The sequence below is a fragment of the Paroedura picta genome, chromosome 8 (assembly GCF_049243985.1).
Source record: "Paroedura picta isolate Pp20150507F chromosome 8, Ppicta_v3.0, whole genome shotgun sequence".
In the NCBI taxonomy this organism is placed as follows: domain Eukaryota; kingdom Metazoa; phylum Chordata; class Lepidosauria; order Squamata; family Gekkonidae; genus Paroedura; species Paroedura picta.
The window spans coordinates 43,419,401-43,438,973 of record NC_135376.1 but is presented as its reverse complement, the minus strand read 5'-3'; the positions used below and the strand labels follow the sequence as shown (position 1 = coordinate 43,438,973).

Here is a 19,573-nt window from a genome sequence, read left to right as displayed (position 1 = left end):
TCTTTCCATGTATGAACCACATTTCCCCCCCCCCTCCCATTCTGGTTACTCCCTTTTCATTATTTTCAAGGAGGGTATTCTCCAGATTGATGTGTCTATTCAAGGTTTATGAATCTCCCATGTCTTCCTCTGCTTTCACGATCACAAGATTCCACACTATGTCTGCTGACTTATAGTTTACTTGCCCTACCTGTTTGTGCAAGCTGCTTACCAGTTTCCTAAAGCCACAGCTGCTGTTACTGTGCACAAAAGGCCAAGGTTTAGTGCAGTCTGGGGAAAGTGGAGTATTTTTTTTTGCTACTTCTCATGGGAGCAAACAAACTTTTAAAGAAGCCCATAACCTCTTGATGACTACTGAAGCATCTGACTTGTAATGCAGAGTCTGCTGTCTGTCATCCTCGTTGTTGTCTTGCCTCAAACAGAATCTGAAACAAAGTTTGTTGGTTTACTTGAACTTTGCCTGTGAAGTAAACCCACACTCATCAAGTGAGTGTAGCCCCTTTTGGAGAAGGTCAGGTTCTGTTACTGAGCGCACAAGAGGTGACTGTAGAAAGGAGGAAAAAATGATGTCATCCAGATTTTACAAAACTGTAGGGTCTCTTCCTTGTCAGATCTTTGCTGCCGCATGCAGTGTGTTCTACCACTGAGACAAACAGGATAGCACTCAGTTGCATTTTACTCGGTTATGGTTGAAACAATATTTTTCATATAGTAGCTACTTGCCATTTTACAGTGAATTTCTTGTAGCTGGACATCTCAGCTGTCAGGCAGCAAGCCTGAGGAGTGCAGCTTCAGGATAAATCATGCCCCACCTGTGACAGGCTGCTATAGCTCATTGACTGTTTGCACACTTGCCCTGGGTCCGGTATATAAGAATTGACCACAGTACAACTGGGAATCTGAATCTCATCCACTGGTAGGAATGGCCTTTACCTTGCCGCAGCTAGGAGCTGAGCAGCATAGCAGCAGTGAGTGGGTGCACCTTCTGCTCCCTAGCTGGCTCAAGACAAAAATAGCAGCAATGCTCAATCAATATCAAAAGTAATCTCATTAAAACTTGTGGGATGCTAATCAGCCCTGTGCAGGAGGTGGCTGCGAGGGGGTTGACGGTGCCTCTGCTGCTACTTTATTTACAGATCCTCTACAATTTGTACATTATTCCACCATTTACACATAGTAATCTCATAATTTCCTGCACCATTGGCACAAGGTGACATTTTAAACTTTGCAAGATGGCAATTTTTGTAAGTGAATGAAGCACATCATAAGACTGCATTGGGTGGATCAATATAGGGTTGTTTATATATAGATCGCTGTGAAGTGGTATTTCCCAAATCTTGCCAAATTCTGCTGGGAGAACATAAAGCATTTATTTTATTTATTGCAGCCTGATCACAGAGGTAAGGAGAAGGTGCTGCTGCAGCTGACTGGGTGCAAGAGCCACAGGGATATTTTGGGAAAGCTAATAGCAGCGGAGCCGCTTGTCATGGATGGGGAGGGGGATGAGGGACTGGCGTTTCAGCTGGCGGGTGGCTTCTGTTTGCTTAAGATATTTATACCCTAGTTTTCTCCCCCGTGGCGACCCAAAGCATCTTAGGCATGACCAAAATGTGGCCAAATGTCCTCGGACTACAGTTACCTCATGGTAGAAGCCACCCACCAGCAGAAACCCCAGTTCCTCATCCCCTCATGGTAATTGTAGTTTGTGAACATCCAGAAAGCCACAGTTTGGCCATCCCTGAGACATCATCCCCCTTTTCCCTGTTATTACAACAACATCCTTGTGAGGCAGGCTGGGCTGCACAAATGACTGGTCACCCAGAAAGCTGCCATGGTAGAATGGGGATTTGAACCTTGGTCTCCCCAATCCTTGCCTGACACACCACTACACCACATAGGCATGTTCGTTTAGCAGTGCCTGGTTACGAGAGCATCGCTGGGAGGGGAAGCAAATGGCAGACAGGACCAGGGTGCATTGGGATTATTTACGTAGACATTGTACATGTAGGTCAAATCATTTTTTTTTAAAAACCCAGCTAATTTACAGTATTCATTTATCCATTGCCTTTCTCTCCAGTAGGGACATAGTGTGGCTTATGTACCTCTCCCCCATTTTATTCTTATGACAAGCCTGTGAGTTTGTTTAGGTCGAGGGTATGTGAGACTGGCTCAAAGTCACCCAGAAAGTTTCCTTGGCAGAAGAGGTTTGATCCTGAATCTCATTAGCCAACCCTGGTATGCACTTTGCCATTTCTACACAGAGCTATTCCAGTTTAATCCAAAGGAGATCAGTGGATTTAGAAGCGACTTAGATTGATACCCTTCTGTTAAGAAATTAAAGTTGTTTATTACTCCACCTGTAATGTTACTCCACCTGTAATGTTTTATCCAAAATGTGGAGCAAAAATGATTCTTGGAATATGACCAAGTTGGGGAAATTTCAGCTCAGAGAACTGAATGCCACAACTCGATGGTTTGGATCACAAGCCATCTGTTTCATTGTCTATTTTACCACTGCAGAACATTTGTACAGAAATAAGCATCTAAAATTCTTTTTCCTTGACATGATGTATGAAAGTGACTGTGGTCCTCCCCAATAGGTCTGGTGACGACCAATAATATCATGGTACCTGGTGTTGCCAGGTGGCACAGCAATCTGTGAACCCCCAAGTGGTGTGAAAGTACTACAAAATGCACAGAGGCAGCCAGGATTTGGACACAGACGTTTGCAGGATAAGCGGGGGGGGGGGGGCAGTAATAATTAAAGGGAAAGTAGTTCAGTTTGCTGAAATGCGATGGGTCAGTATTTCTGGCATGAGGGATGGAAATCAGCTTTGACAAGAGAGTTGTGTGTTGCATTAACTTCAAGAGCAAAGCGATTTAGTTTATTGAAAAAAGTTCTGAGGCTTGAGTTGAGAACCCAGGCTAATTTCAAGCTGTTAGTGGTATTTGAGGGGAGAACAAATGGAAACCCTTTGGACAACCAGCTGTGCTGCTGAGTGTGTCTCTGGCCTCTAGATGGTGTACGTCTGATGCTTGTAGCTTTCAAAATGTGCCTGGAGTTCTTCTAAATTGTTTTGCAATGAATAGTTTTGACCTATTATTTGCAGCTCAAGAACAGATGTCAATTGTACCAAGACTGAAGTTACAGAAAATGTGCTGTTTTACCTGCTACTTTCTGTAGCAGTCATTGCCCTGCAGTCTTTTCTAGTTTATATTTGAAACTGGAAATAAGTTATAGTAGATGTTGGGAGTGTGTGTGGGGTGGTAGTGTTTGGTGCCACTAAAGGAATGCATCATATTGACCGTTTACGCACTGGGAACTTCACTGCCCCAGTTCCCATGCAGGAGCACAAATTGGGGGCAGATGAGGTGCACCAGGCCAAATGCTTCCCTGTGTGGGTGCAGGAAGAGGTGGGGCAACCTGCCATGTTTAAAGCTCTAGCTTGCAGCTTGGCATGAAACCACCAGTGCATAAACAGTCATTGGTACACTTCTAGGAAATGTAGAACTGAGTTGATGAGTGTGGTGCTCCCAGGAAACTTGGATGAAAATGCTAAGATAGAAGATCGTGGACTGAACATCAGGTCACCTACAGAGGGGCTACTCACATACATCCAAAACTGCCTGATCATAAATTCAGAATCTTCCAAGCCTCATGTGTTTGGTTTGGTTCAGAATTTTGGAGGGAAGAATGAAGACTTGACCTCAGGGGAGTTATTGGAGGAGAACAGCTACCCTGTCCCTTAGCAGTGTTCTTATGTCAGGCAGCAGCAGACGAAGACATATTTGTGTTCTTTGTGACCTACTCTAAAGGGGTGCAAAATTCCCCACTTAACCGTTCTTGGATAAAATAAACAGCTGTTGTCACCTCCACGTAACATGTCCAAAGGGAAGTAGCTTGAAATCCACCTGCACAAACTGAGAAATATGAGTTACTCCCTTCTTGCACAGTTTGCTATTTAAAGATGTGTGGGTATGTGGGGGGGGGGAGAATTATATCAGAATTGTTTTTAGTATAGATATCATTTTTGAGCGGGACCATTATCATGTATTCATAGAATAATAGAGTTGGAAGGGACCTCATGGGTCTTCTAGTCCAACCTCCTGCACTATGCAGGACACTCACAACCCTATTGCTCATCCACTGTAACCTGCCAACCCCTTGAGCCTTCACGGAATCAGCCTGTCAGTTGGCTCTCCAGCCTCTGTTTAAAAATCTCCAAAGATGGAGAATCCACCACCTCCCGAGGAAGCCTGTTTCACTGAGAAACCGCTCTAACTGTCAGGAACTTCTTCCGGATGTTTAGATGGAATTTCTTTTGAATTAATTTCATCCAATTTGAATTAATTTCATCCTATTCCTCTCATCACCTTGTTCATATGTTGTGGACACCACCAGGAACTGCTGGAATGCTGCCTGAGTCCATGTTGCTGCACCAAGAAGCCCTCAGTCAACACACTTAACTCTGAACGATGACCCCAAAGTGTGGCTTGAAACATGGCCGCTATTGTGTAGATGGGGGTGGCTGGGGTGGGGTGGGGTTGGGGGTGTTTTCTAAATTCTGAGTGGCTTTGGCAAGAGATTGGAGGGGGAAGAAAGGTGATGGGATATGAGGTGAACAAGAACACAAAGTGAGCCAGGTGGGCATTTATGTCCCCTTCCTCCATGAGTCCTTTGTGTCTCACACACATCCTTGTTTTTGTATATTTGCATGTTAGAATGCAAAAGATCTGGTGTGCCTCACATATCCTCTTGATCCTTGTACATATACAATCATTCTCTTACACATAGTGGCAGTGCATTTAGTTGGCCTGATTCTTGGGAGTAAGCAATAGATGACCGCATGGCTGAGACTTAAGTTCAGTGCTTGGAGGCAGATGTGATTCCTTTTAGCACAAATGCGCCTCAGAGGACAGCAGTTCAAGACCTCCCCTGATATTAAAGATTCTCCTGCCTGTTTATGTGGAATGTAAAAGAAAAAGAGCAGCTTTGAGCAGGCACTAGGTAGAATTTACTTTTTAATAGAGTGAAAAAGTCATTTTTTGATTTGAAATCTTCAGGAACAGCAGGACTCGATTGCCTTCGGATAGCCTTTAGGCAGCTCCCTCCCAAGGGATTGCTCTCTGGAGTTGTCCCTTTTAGGGTTCCATGTGCCATCACCCCTCCCATTTTTGGTCAGCACGCATGAATGATCCTCCTCCCTCTTGTGATAAATATGAGCAAAAGGAGCTTGCAAGAATAGCTGACAGAGGATAGTGAGTAACGACAGGCAGTTGCTACCACTGACCATGAGCCCCACCACACAGTACTGCGTGTGACTTGCTACAAAGCAGTATATCGAGGAAGTCTGAGGGCCTGGGATTCCCAGGCTGACTGAGAGGTTTCTGTAAGGCACTGAGGCTGGGCTCAGTCACCACAGTCTCGGTTGGGCAACTCCCCCCTCCTGTCCCAGAGACTGGCATGCTGCTCCTGCTATAAATATTCATCCCCAGATTAGTTTGGCAGCTGATTCCAGAGCTCAGGAGGTTGGGAGTATGCCAACCAGAGGGGCCCCATGGAGACAGCATCCCCCGTGTGTTTGCCATCAGCTGGGCTCAGTTGGTGGTCTGGCACCCTGGCTGCTGGACACAACCGCCCAGTTGCTGGCTAGGCATCCTCACTGGAATGCATGCAGGGTAGATTTGCCTCTCTAGTAAGTTCACAGTAGTGCTGTGTAGAGTAGCAGTATTTCTGCAAGTTGTAAACAGGTGAGCGTGGAGGACAGAGGAGACAGGAATTGATGGGCCCCCATTTTCAGGGATGTTTCTCATTGAGGGTAGCTTGTATGGAACGGGTTCCCCTCCATTAAAACAGCCATGAAGAATTAAATCTATAGATCACTTGAACTCCATGGCTTACGAGGCACCATGCCTTGGCAACAGCATTTACATTAGCACTGTGGGAGCAGATCACTTTCATGCTATATAGCCTTGCTACTCACTTGAAATTGCCTACAGTGTTTAAGGGTCCAAAAAAACTCTGCCTGAGTTATGTTCTCATAATTCAAAGCAATGATGAAGGCAGTGGGGGGTGAATAGGGTAATAGATTATCATGTCATGGCTAAAGGGCAACTTTAGTTACATTACATTCATCTTGGTACCACTATGCAAGTAGGACAAAGCTGTCAAGCTGCTGCTTGAAATTGTCTTCAGCTTGGGGTCAAGGAGGCCCAAACCAGGGATTGTCAGTTCAATGACATTCTAGTTGGACATGCTTGTTCCAGATGCACTGCTGGTCCTGACAGTCTAAAGTCTCTTTAGAGCAAGCAGAACTCTATGCAGGGCTTCAAAGAACTATGCAAGTTAATAACTGGAAGGGTCAAAGCACAGATAATCCTGCTTGATTTTAGACTTTCATTGCTCTCTTCTAATGCCTTCTAATCCTGCTTGATTTTAGACTTTCATTGCTCTCTTCTTCAGGTACCTGAAGAAGTGAGCAGTGTCTAATGAAGGCTCATACCCTGCTCCTGGACTCTTGTTGTTTTCTACACCACAGACAGATTAGCATGGCTCCCCATCTTGATCTGCTCCATCACAGGGATTAACAATAGAAACCTGGAGTTGGCTATAAACATTCACAGCCATTATGTTTCTGGGAAAATCCTGGACAATTCAGTCACTGTTAGAGGATAACTAGGACTGAAGAGTTATTACACCTGCTGTTAATTCCCAAGTGTTCAGGATGAAGGGGAGTTCTGAAAGTTCTCTAGTGTTAAGGAAGGTCACAATGGGCAGAAATTTCATGAAGATCTGGAGCAGAAGGAATCCTTGCAGGGGTGGACACATAGATCAGATGGGTCTGCTCATAGAGGAAGGAAAGGGTATGTAGTGTGAGCAAGAATGAGCAAGGCTCTCAAAATGAGTGACAATTCAGTGGGGATCCGGCCCATAGAAGAAGGGGTAATGCATGGAACAGGGGTAGGAGAACATGAATTTGACAGCAAACTTCATCTCTTTGTTCTTCTTCTCCCAGCGGTAAATGGCCAGGACCAGCAGTCTCCCACCCACCTTCCTACCCATCACCAGGAAGCTGCCACTGAGGTCATCAAGCTGGGGGCAGGGACAAGCAGCTGCATTCTTCATATGCAGCACCAGCTTCTTGGTGTCCTTGCGCTTCAGTGGCCCCACTTTAAGCAGCTTTTTCTTTTTTTGAGCAGCCACCAAACGCCGCTCCCCGTTTTCTTTCTTGATCTCCTTGATACGCATCTTCACCACTGTGCATGAAAAAAGGATAATGGATTAAATTATATGCCTTTGTACATGGAAGGAATGGGTTAGCTTCAACGTCTTCCCAGCCCCCGAATGACTGTATATGAATGGAGAAAGAATTTGGTCAGTGCAAGCAGGGGAGCCACAAGGTCTTGTGGGTACATCTTGTATTCCTGTCCCCCACTGTTTCCTCTTTCCCTGAAAGCCCCCGTAGCTTTTCCCCCTTCCCTGCTTCCATTTCTTCTTCCCACCCACCAGCCAAGCTAAATCATCTGCCGTCTGTCCTTCAGCCTTTTCTTCCTGGGAAAACTGCTCCATTCTAGCCACTATGCAGGGCCAGCCACCAGGGAATCAGCAAAGACTTGCGAGGGGCAAACCTCACTTTCAGCTATATCCCTCTCACCCGAGTATTTCCTCCTTTCTTCCTCCTGGCAACTCCAATAGCCTCCCCTTTCCCTGCTGCTTTTATCTCCTTCCTGCTCCTACTTTTATCTGCTCCCCCTTTGCCTATAGTTATTATGTATTTATTTAAATTATACCCCACCTTTCTCCATAATAGGAGTTGAGAGCAGCTTAAGCCATTCTCTTCTCCATTTTATCCTCACAACAGTTCTGTGGGGTCATTTAGGTGTGACTGACCCAAGGTCATCCTATGAGCTTCTATAGCACAGCAGGTCTTGAACCTGGGCCTCCCCAACCCTTGACTGAAATTCTAGCCACTCTACTGTTGAGGTGGCTGCTGTTGAAGGTGGCTGCTGTTGAACAATAGTAGGTGGCCAACCCTGTGTGAGTCACCCAAGGTACATGACAAGGCCAGAACAGCCCAGGAAAGGGCCATATCCCCTGCTTTTACTGCCAAAATCAAGTTTTAAGACTGGTCATATTGTGTGTCAGGAATGGCCACTGAGGGAATTTGCTTCTTTAAGCTACAAATGCTGCTTCTATTATTTTGTGTGGGGGATGGTGGTGGTGTCAAATTCTGCTGTGTACCTGGGGTATTTTTAAGATTTGTAGAAATCAGTCTTGTCTGTTCATGGTTCCAATCTCCAGATTTAAGTATCCACAGATTTGGCCATGTTGAGATTTATATATCTTCACAAGTGGAGACCTGTGGTATGCATTGGGGAAGGATCTTTCCTCTTCTTAGCTTTAACCTCTGCCCATTGGCATTTCCAGTGGCCTGTCACTGCTCCAGCTTTAAGTTAAATTAAAATTAAAATACAGCTGAGAGGGGGAAAGAATCCCCCCACAAGTATTGTGGATCCCACCCCTCCCCCCATGATCACAGCAACCATTGGTGAGGCCTCAGTGACTCCTGGCCTCCACCACCAGGCTCTTGCCCCATGCATGCCCCAACAAATATTGATGTTGGGGAACCCAGTGCCCTCCCTCACATCATTGAGACTCCACTGTCCCTGCCTCTGCTGCCAGGCACACTACACTCCTGCCCCCTGAAAACCTTTCCACTGATGCTTGCAAGCTCTGCATGGCTTCTGCCCCCCATCCCCCTAGCATTGGTGGCAGTGAGCCCAGAACCTCTGGTGCCAGGCTCTCTGTGGCTCCTTGCTGCCTGCAAGGCCAATGTGGCTCCTGGCCTGACTTCTGGGCCTGCCTTGGCTCCCATCCCTTAGTCACCACCAAGTCTGCAGTGGCAGAGATCTGTGTGTTATCCTCATATGGGCCTCAACAACTATGTTAGGGGAGATTTAAAAATCCTAATATATTTTTTTAACAACTTCAGTTTTCTGAAAACTGTGAGGATCCCCTGTAAGCCTGATCAGTGGAGTTGGATATTCACATATCCTCCCATGCTTAAGAAACAGAAAGATAATACTATAGCTGCTTCTTCTCTTTCTGGATGGCAATGTGATTCGTTCCCCCGTCTCAATTCTTCATTCATTTAACCTCACATGCAGGTTCAGGCATTAACCTTGTAGCACAACGATGTAGCACAGGGTCATTGGAGAAATTGCCAATTGCCGCACATTGAAGTTTCTGCTTCCCCTAAAAAGGAGGAGCCAATCATAGTCAGATCTGTTTTTGGGGCTCAGAAATTGTATGAAGAAGCATGAGTTGGATGGCCCATGATTGCAGCCAGAAGTAATTTGCTTGCTTACAGTAATGCTTTACAACCGCAATGGCCGGAACTGCCACAGTTGCATCCATGGGCTACCTTATTTGTACTCTGGATTTCCTCATGTTGTGGGTTCTAAGAAGAGCTTTGGGGCCGATCATATGTAGAGGAATTATGACTCACACAAGGTGGAAAAAGTATGTCTGATCCTGGGAGACCTGAATACAGGCTATTCCTTGCCATCGTTATCAAGTGCTGTTTGTAAAGGAGAGGAGGCAGGAGGAGACCATGATTTCAGAGAAAATCTTTGTGTGTTTGTGTGCATGCTGTTGTTGGCAGTTGCATAATTTGCCCTACTATCAATGTACTTTGGAATGGAGGTGAAACCTCAAGCAAAAGAGATACACTCTATTGTGTTTCTTTAGCCCCCCTTGGGCTGAACTCTTTTTGCCGTGGTGACCCGCAAATTCCACAGCTGAAGTCCACAACTTAAAGAATGACTATTTCACTGTGTACAAATGGATTTTCCTATTCCCTCGATTTGACCTTATCTGAGTCCTCATATAGTTGGCTTTAATAAAAGTAAAGTAATTTATTTAAGAAGACATAAATGTCAGTGCTTGTCATATTGCTGCCGTTATTTAACTGGGTCTGATTATCCTGCAATGCCCATTGGTGCACCGAAGGGAGGCTTGTCCTTCTTTTGCTATTCCAGGTGCCTGGAGAGGAGGCACTGCTTCCTAAAAGTTGATGTGTTTGAGCAAGGGGGTTTAAATCCCCTGCTGCCATTGCCTCCCTCTGTGCCCAAGATGATCCATCTCATTACTAGACTGGTCCCTCCTTGCACAGCTGTGAGTGTGATGATCATCTTGCTGCTGGTCATCTTGGAAACCCAGCAAGTGGCACTGAAGGTTGTAGGGAATGAAACTGCAGCTCATTCTCAAGAGTGGTTCAGTGGAGCACCAGTCTCGGGGGACCCAACCGGAGAAACTCCTTGTGTTTTCAGAAGAACGACTCACCAAAATCACTGGAACACATCTGCTCCATTATGCCGTCAGCTTTGTGCTCCATCTCACACTGGGTGCAGATCTTGGACACTGTCAGTTGGAAGAACAATGAGTGAGTGACCACCAGATGACTGGGACAATTTTGAGCCATCCCTGCCCACCTAGTAGTAATTACTTCCCGGCCCCAGTTTGTCTGCATCATCATGAAGGGCCAGTGATGAGTCATGACTCACAAAGTATTCTGAATGGAAGGCTCAGTCAGAAAAGGATGCCAGTAATCTTTATGGGAAAGGGGTTAGCTTCTGGGGAAACATATTTATCTCTCATGGAACGGATGCTTCAAGCACATCTGTGCTTCTTTCATTTTACATAGATCATTATCCTTGCACCAGTTAAATAAATTTCTATTTGATTTCCCTTGCTTAAAAGTGATGTATGGTAAATGAAGAGTTAAGCTGATTATTAAGATGTGCTTTTCTCTGGTTTGAAAGCAAACCTGACAGTGAAGGACCTGCACAAATAGAAACGAATACAAGGGCAGAACAGTCTTCTTAGTCTCAAGTCTAGGCTAACAATTGCAAGGGCAAGTCTGGTGCTGTCATGAATAATAGGGGAGAGCAGCCTTCCCCTGCAGCTTTATGTATACTGGGATTAACCAGACTGAATAAGTGGTTCTGGGAAGCTTTAGCATTTCAGATAGAGGCTTAACTAGGTACATATCCTGACTTAAAATAAATTACAACTGAGGGGTGCAGACAATCCCACATTTTTCTTTGGAGGAGATGGAGAAAAAAGGTGAGGAGGAGAAAATCAAAGAAGGAAATCCAAGATGGGAGGCAGAGACAAAATAAAATGGAGTTCCTTAATCTATAATTGCTTAGAAAAGGACATTTCAACAGGTCTAGATCTTCTCATATCTGCATGTCAAGTGGACCCTGCTTAAACTTCCTCTAATATAAGAGTTTTAAAGGCAAACATGTTCTGGCCGACTTGTCACCTTTTGTTATCCTCAAGAGAGGGAGAAGGAAAAGGATTTACATGTCCTGTAAGAAATTATAAATTAGTCTGTTGTTGCAGGTGTGGATCAAAGGTGATTCTTGGGTATGAAGTGGATGATGACTGTTGCAGAAGGAGGTTAATTCTTTTAAACTCCTTTGTGAGCATTTTATCATCCCACCACTTGCTCCTAAAATAATGCAGGTGAACTTGCAGAAATCCTTTCTTGGGATTGTCTGCATGCAACTAGTTACTGAAGGGGAAATGGGTTGGGTCAGTGATCTATCTGTGGCATGAGTGAGGAACAAACCAGGGTGCCTTTGACCTCCTCTTAAATATGAGGTCAAGGAAATGCAATTGGAATAAATGCCAGCTGTTTGCAAGGATGATAAATCTAAGGGATTGTGCAGAGTGGATTAGTGAGAGTTCCACCAAGTGTTCTGTTGTTGGGGAATAATCTACCTGCCTCAGGCTCTTCTGCCTCTTCAGTACCTCCTATTCCTCCTCCATCAACCTGTACACTAAGAACTGAGGTGTTTAGGCTTTCCTGGGAATCATAGTCAAGGTTATACGTGATGGCAATTTATGAACTGGAAGTGGAGGCTGGGTGAAAACTGGGTTCAAAGCTCACTAGGCTTTCCTTTCCAAGGCTTATGTCTACTGATAGCATCTGTGCTGCCAGTTATTTCCTTTGTAAATGAACAGATTTACACATACAAATCTCACGTGTTCCTTGTTCTAAGAAAAGGGATCCTGAAATAGCTGTCCCCAATTCCCTACTGTTTGGGAAGTAAATATCTCATCTGACATGGTTTAGGGGTTCAAGGAAGCTTGCATGGAAAATAGTGCCCAGCTTAATAACATTGGAGGGGATTCTCCCACATATACCCATAGCAAGATCCCCAAAGATTATAATGTGGAATAATGACAGACCCCAATCCACTGATAACTATCACTATAGAAGAAGTGCTGTAGTTCAGGAGTCCTTCTGGCTTCTATGTCAAATGTTGCCAGTGTGCCTGGCGTCTCTTTGAATGTCCTTTACTACTCTGGTAGGGTGAACTCCTACCAGTTGCTAGGCCAAAAATTTGCCAATGATTTTAAAGAACTGTGCTTTTATAAAGTATAAGAGTCTTTTCAATACAGGGTGCCTGCAGTTATTTAACTAACCTTAGCCATTTATTTTAACACAGTTGTCTGTCTCCAACACCCAAAACTGATTTCTTAGCTGGAGTTTCTGCTTGCAGGCTAGAACCAGAAGGTTGGAAGCCTGGTTCACAGAGCTTGCCCTGGAACCTGGAGGGGGGGAGAAGGCAGTGGAAGAGCAACAGGAAAAATTCTCAGAGGAACAGTCCCATTGCCAAATGGACAGGTATCTTTTGTGAGGCAGGCAAAGGGAATTTCTCAAAAAGCTTGCTCCTGAAATAATGCAGCAGCATAAAGGTCTCCAGAATACATCAAACTAACAGGCTGAACAGATAGTTGTAACATACAATTCCATTCCAATGAAATGTGGGAAGCTATGAGGAGTCTTGAACAATGGAACTTCTTGAGGTCTTGAATAGAACACCTCGCTGTAATTTGCCTAGTATTATCTCAGCACAACTGGGAAGCTGCTTGCTGCACTAGTGCAAATTGTCTCAAATAAGTAGCAAACATGGAATAAACCTTCAGGCTTCCCCCCTCCCCCCAGTCTTATGTGGCTAATCCTCACACCATCCTCCTTGTTATGTCCTGGGTAGCCTGGAAGGTGCATCTGCATTCTGCAGTGCCAGTAAAGCTGCTGAGTATTCATCTGGATAAGCCAGAAGGGGGAAAACATCAGCCTAGTCCAAAAGCTGCCCAAGATTCTGGCTGTAGGAACCAAGGTGCTGTGGAAAATATGTGCGTGAATTACCAAAGGCCACAGGAATGGTAATACCTAGGGGACAGTCGAACTCAGGCTTCCCCCTCCTCCCCCCACGCGGTTACCTGGTGGTTGAGTAGCTTGGCTGTTTCCAAACTGCACAGTGATGCACAGGTCGTTGTCAAAGGGGAATTTGTTGCAGCTGAGCATGTCAGGCCAGGGGAAGCCATAGGATTCCATGACGGGTGCGCACGAGTCACGCACTACCTCACAAAGCGAGCGGCATGGATAGATGGGTCGGTCGAGGCAGACAGGTGCAAAGAGAGAACACAGGAACACTTGGGTGTCCGAATGGCACCGCTTGGCCAGCAAAGGCACCCAGCTGCTGGCTTGCTGCTTGACCTCCGGCATAGACTCATGATCTAGCAGGTTAGGTAGGCGCATGCGCTTGTAGCCCACATTGTGGCAGAGCTGCAGGTCAGCCGGGATGTCCACACACTGTGGCTGCTTGGTGTAGAAGCGTCCGTGCTGGAAGTTGTCTGACTGCCAGCTGTAGTAGTCATACTCCTGACTTGTGCCCAGTGCCCAGCCCAGCGTGAGAACTAGCAGCCCTGTGGCCCAGGCGTTCCACTGGCAGAGTGACATCATGGCTCACAGACACTCCCCTTAAGTCTTCACCAGAAGGCACGTGAGACTAGGTGGCCACTGGATGTCGATGGGGGCCAAGTCGCATGGGCAATCCCGAACCCTACCCCAGTCGAGTTGCCAACATCTGCTTCTCAGAACCAATCTGTCTTCCCTGAGAAAGCAGATCTGTTCTCCCCAAGGCTAAGTGTTCGTAACTGGCCCTATCGGAGGGATGAAGTGAGCTGCTGCTCGATTAAGTCAAAATCTCTGCTCAGGGCTGTTTAGCACCACCCCCTCTAGACTTACAAAGCAGCCCCTTGGGGAGAGACAGCAGCCAATCTTCACCAGGCACACTCCCCCCTCTCAAGGTTGACTTGGGAGACAGCCATGAGGTTGTTCCCACCTCCCACTCTGGGCCGTTCCTCCAGCTTTCTCGTTCCTCCTCCTCCTCCTCCTCCTCTTTTCCCGTTTCTTTCCTTCTGCTTTCTGCTTATTTTCCCCAATCCCTTCTTGCTCTTACTAGCTTTCCCCCATCTCTTGCATGCACACACAGACAGACACACCTGCCTGCAGCAGGTACCAGCAGACATGCCATGGAAAAGCTTTGGGCCACAGATCTGGGCAGCAGATTTCAGTAGGGAAGGCAAGGAAATAGCACAGGTTCCATCTCTCAGGTGTCCTTGCTGTGAGTTCCATTCCAGCGCAGCCTACGTGCTTGATTTTAATTTGGGGGCAGGGAGGCTTCTGGTGTTAAAATGTCTATGGCCAGGAGGGAAGGCACATTTGCAAAACCTGTCAGCTACATTCATTGGGCTCCGTGATGTCCAGTGAATGTTTATCTCACTAGTTAAATATTGAAACAATTGTGCATGGATTCTTGATTTATGACACACAGATTACAAATAAATGGCAGGGAGGCAACAGTTCTTTTTCGACTATTGCTTGAGTTGGACGAATGTCAGAAAAAGACCTTTGAGCTTGCAGAGGCAAAGTTGTTACAATCTGAGGTCACTGTGTGAATGTTTCAGCACATAGCACAATTACATCCCTGGTTTCCTGATGAGAGTATTTGAAGTAGTTATAAAATTGCTCAGTGCAGAAGGATTGAGAGCTGCAGGTTAATAGCTGGATCTTTTCACAGATCCATCAGGCTATATGGAGCAAGATGAGACTTGGTAAATTTGGCTAGGACCATAGAGATTGGGGTTTGTGCAAGGATCTGGAAAGAGCTGGATCCGCTTTGCAGGTCAGAGAGGGAATGGCATCATGAAGCTCAATCTGGAAAGATCAGGATAAATCTGATTAAGATTTCAGGGTTGTGAGCAGCCTCTTCTACCTGGGGCTGTTGAAAAGTTAGATAGACCCCTTGGGCATGAGGAGGTGATTTCAGCAGGCAACCAGAACTTGAGAAGTGAAAACAGGAAATTGAAAGGGCCATAATGGATACTAATGAACTATCCAGGAAATGCTTTAATTGTGTGTGTGTGTGTGTGTGAGGTCACAGCATGGCAAGAAGAGTAGGAATAGAGTGAAGGCTTCAGAGTTTAATCTGAAAATATCCCTCAAATTGGTGATTCCACACTGGTCATGTGAAGCTGAGTACTGGATGACTGGAAGCTGCCCGAGTGTGAGCAGTGCATGTTGAGGACAATGTTCACCATCCAAGGTACCCTTCAAATTAAGTGTTTGCACTTGCTGCAGGGTACTCAGGAGAGCTCAAGGATTCTGCTGTTGTGCTGACCCCCCCACTGCCTAGCTTTCTTCCTAGCTAAGCTCACAGTGACGAGGTCCATTAGACGTGATCTTTCTTGAGTGACTTCCACCACTGCAGAGAAGTCCCATTAACAGGTGCAACTAAGGATTTGGAGGTCACCATGACTGAAGTGCATTTGTTCTAGGGTGTTTCCAGCCCCAAACATGTCCTTTTAAAAATGTCTTCCATATGTTTACATCCAGCAAATTATTTGAAGCACTATTGCATGCAGACATGAATGTAAATGGTAAGAACTTTTGACGAGTTGTGAGCAATTTTGCTGGTGGAGATCTCACAGTAGTGGCCTAAAATGCATGGAATCCAAGATCATGACTGCAATGACTAGTGTTCTGGACCAAGTGAAGTTTCTGTTTCATCTTCCAGTTAATCAGCAGCTGAAGTTTATTACAGAACAGAGATAAGCATTGGCACCTGCCTATCAATTGGCTGTTGATATGCACAGGAACAGGGGCTGGGAAAAGAAAGCAGCTACCATAAAACATGTGTGAATTACATGAACAGTAAACATTAATTCATGCAGTACACAGTCAAAAGGGACATTTGAGATGGCTAGAAAGACATCTGTGACTGTTCATGCATTAAGTGACCAGCTAAAGTTCAGTGCAAACCCCTACATTTCAGTAAGCTTACTTAAGCATACTAATCTCCTTATGTTAAATTGTGGCCACCATTTTTCAGGGTTTGAAAACATCTTCATAAACTCGTTAGAGTCAAGTAGGTAGCTGTGTTGGTCTGAAGTAGAACAACAAAAATTGAGTCCAATAGCACCTTTAAGACCAACAAAGATTTATTCAAGGAATGAGCTTTCATGTGCATGCATACTTCCTCAGACAAAATGGAACAAGGATCATGAGAGTACAGATATATAGAAAAGATAAATTAGTGGAAAATTAGTAAACTGTCATATTATGCCGTATTATGCCAAATTATTCCATATTATGCCTTTGGACTCAATGTTTGTTTAGAAACTCATGTTACAGTAAGCAATTACCAACCACAACTCAGTCCTATTGTTGCTGCTGCAGATGAATTTGACTGCAACCAAATTTGTTAATGGATTTCTTTTCTATGACCTTCTTCTAATAATTGTTCTTTGAAGCTTCTATGTTTAAATATAGCACCGCCCAATCACTAGTATGGAGGATTAAGAGAAACCAAGCTACTCCTCCACATGAGTGCACCTGTGTCTTCCCAGTGGAGGCACAGTTTGGTTTCTTTTATTCTCCATTAAGAGAAGAGACTGTCACTGACCCCTTCAAGTCCAGTGCTCTTGGAGGTTGCAGAAAAACCTACATGCCTTTGCCTCCCTGGAAACAGACTTGGCTGAATCCATTAGAAAGTGATTTTTCTCCAGCTATCAGTGACCCAGCCCTTGGGATGACTGGCTGCAGGGAAATGGGGTGGTGGGTGGTAATAACAGCAACTCCTGAGGATTAATTAGTCACTGCTTCTTGCTCTGACCTTTGTCCTGTGGGGAGGGGGTGCTGGATAACTGGGAAAGGCCGTGGTGCCCTGGCTAGGGGAAGAGAACAGCCTCCCTGATCACCTTACGGGTTGTAAAGCACTGCTCAGTCCTGATTCAGGGGACATGGAAGCCCCAGGCAAAGCTTCATTTTGGTGGGATGGTTTGTGCTGTTTCCTGGGGTCCTTCCTTTGCCTAGCACTGGTAGAGGAAAGCCAACTTTGGATTAAGTTTAGGCTTCTCCTAGCAGTGCTTCTGACAAATGCAGTGGGTATAGGTTCCCCCCAGCCTAGGGATACAGTGTTGGGGAGGTTTCACTGGCTGAAGTTGTGCCTCTCATACATACCTCCTGGGGTTGTACCTGAGCCTTTCTTCCTCAGCCCAAACAAAAGGGTAGACTCCCAAAAGAAACTGCATCTGATCCCAGTGCTCCCAGTGTCGGGATAGCTTCTCACCTCATTGTGTCTTTTTAGCTGGGCTTAATGAACATGCTATATTGTTCCTTTTAGATTCTTTATGCTTCCTTAGTCAATGATATCATAACAATCATGTTCACTCTCCCTAGCTTTTGTTAGAGGAGCTAAGCAGCAAAAATGGTGACATAGAATTAGCAGGAGAACAAAGTACAGCTAGTGATAGAAGAGAATCCAGCAAGTTCATTCACAGAACTGTAGTACTAGCTCACCCTCTCTTCACTGAAATATGCACATTTAAGATAGACTCCCTTGCATGTACGGAATGGAGGTGCACCTTTCATGTTTTAGAAATGGAAAAAACAGACAAGTTGTTTTCATCAAACACTATTTTAAATTCATCTCCAGGATTATCGCCTTTATTTTCTAAGGACTATTTCCTTTTATGTTCTAAGTGATTGGGAGCTCTACAGGACAGCCACTGATCTCGTGGAAGTACAAGAAAGAGTGTTCTTTCGGTTAACAGAGACCAGGCAGGATTTCGCAACTTTGACATAACATTCAGGTACTTCCCACTGGGTCAGGAATTAGGAACAAAGGAAGCAGGTGTTTCTGGACCCAGCCCTTCCTGTCACACTTGAGATGGCAGTAAAGCTTATGTGAATCTCCTTTATCACTGAGTAATATTTGTGGCATTCTTTTTGAAGGACCAGTGGAGTGTATTTATTCTTGAAGCCACTTAGCCGATGTCATGGTTGTCGGGTATCTACAAGTCCCATCACCTGCTTGCTGTCCTGTACCATTCCTTCATGCACATCTTTCATCCCATGCTTAACTTTTGTGTGGACATGTACTCTCAGCAGACCCAGCCTCATCATTGGCAGCACTGTGCAGAGGGCCCCCCCCCAATCACCAGTCTCATTAATCTGTGGCTGCCACTGGACTTCAGATAAGATAAACCCAGCTTGTTATCAAGCCCACTGGGAGGGGGGAGGTGGCTTCAGGCCCCCGGTTATCACAGGTAGGAACCAGATAAGCCCAGTAGCCCCTGGTACTGACAGAAAATCACTGACTTGTGATGAATGCGCTGGGATGGACCCGGTAATGAGCTGCTCTCTTGTCGGGGGAGGAAAAGGAGAATGACAGGCTGCGGGGAAGTGTCACAAGGTGAGACTGTGCATGTGAGAATTTGCAAGGGTGCGAAGGTGGAAAGAGATGTGCATGAATCAGCATTTTCAGGTGATTCTTGGATGACAGCTGATTCTTATGAGAAAGAGGGGAGGGTTTTGGTTTTAGAGGGCTCCCCCCCCCTTGTCTTGAAAAAGAAATCTGCCTGGTGAGAAGCCTGCACACTCACCAAACTGATGAATAGTTGGTCCCTGTCGTTCTACCCTGCCTCTTTGTGAATGACTAAAGGTGCTGGGAATTCCTAGGCAAGAGTTTGTGGGAAGTGCTGGGCATTTTTGTGTGCACCAAAAACTCTGTGAGTGTAACAGCACCCCCTATAGGCTTCCCATTCCTTTGCCTCTGTCCCTCGGCATCTCTGCCAAGACGTAACCATTCCCAGATGCTCCCTTGGTGGGAAGGACAGAAAAGCCCTGGCAAACCTGGGCCAAGGGTGGGGAGGAGTGGAGAGATCCAGGAACAGGCCGTCCTGCCAGGGAATATGGCTTGGCTTTGTGCTCTGCACACGCACGAGCTCGTGTTAACACATTTTATAGGCGTGCACTTCAAAGGCCCTTGATCCCCCTCCTAGCACATGCTCATTTCTGCAGACTGTTGCACAGGGATGAATGCTCACATAGTCCTCAAAGCACCCTTTTAACTATTCCTACAGCTCACGGTGAGAGCCAAGGGCAAAGAGGGCTGCTTCCCAGGTCCTTTGCAGACCAATGTTTCCAGAAGTCCTGGTGGTAATATAATGAACTGTGGCCAGCCCAACTTTTGCATTTGTCACACACAACTACAGCACTGAATGCCTGGCCCCAGCTGCCATGGTTTTTTAAAATTACTTTGAGCATATACATATGTGTGCAAAGGACTCAGAGGATCAAGGATGGGTGCTGCTGGGATGGGCACTCACAGCCACAGGTAAGTGTATGTGTGTGTATGGAAGGTGTGT

The 19,573-nt window shown here is 45.7% G+C and overlaps 1 protein-coding gene across 1 annotated transcript; it reads right to left on the bottom strand.

Annotated features, from left to right (window-relative positions):
• Nucleotides 1-5,009: 5,009 nt before the first annotated feature.
• SFRP5 (secreted frizzled related protein 5) lies at nt 5,010-14,169 on the bottom strand. Its single transcript, XM_077349425.1, has 3 exons — nt 13,301-14,169; nt 10,346-10,423; nt 5,010-7,257 (listed from the first exon to the last, which is right to left on the bottom strand). Exons 1-3 carry the CDS (start codon nt 13,821-13,823, stop codon nt 6,914-6,916), a joined length of 945 nt encoding a protein of 314 aa, XP_077205540.1. The 5' UTR covers nt 13,824-14,169; the 3' UTR covers nt 5,010-6,913.
• Nucleotides 14,170-19,573: the final 5,404 nt, after the last annotated feature.

Coding starts and splice junctions, on each gene's coding strand:
- SFRP5 (XM_077349425.1), bottom strand. CDS start 13,823: ATGATGTCACTCTGCCAGTGGAACGCCTGGGCCACAGGGCTGCTAGTT. Junction 10,424..13,300: donor CCAAGCTACTCAACCACCAG/GTAACCGCGTGG, acceptor TCCAACTGACAG/TGTCCAAGATCTGCACCCAG. Junction 7,258..10,345: donor GATGTGTTCCAGTGATTTTG/GTGAGTCGTTCT, acceptor TTTCATGCACAG/TGGTGAAGATGCGTATCAAG.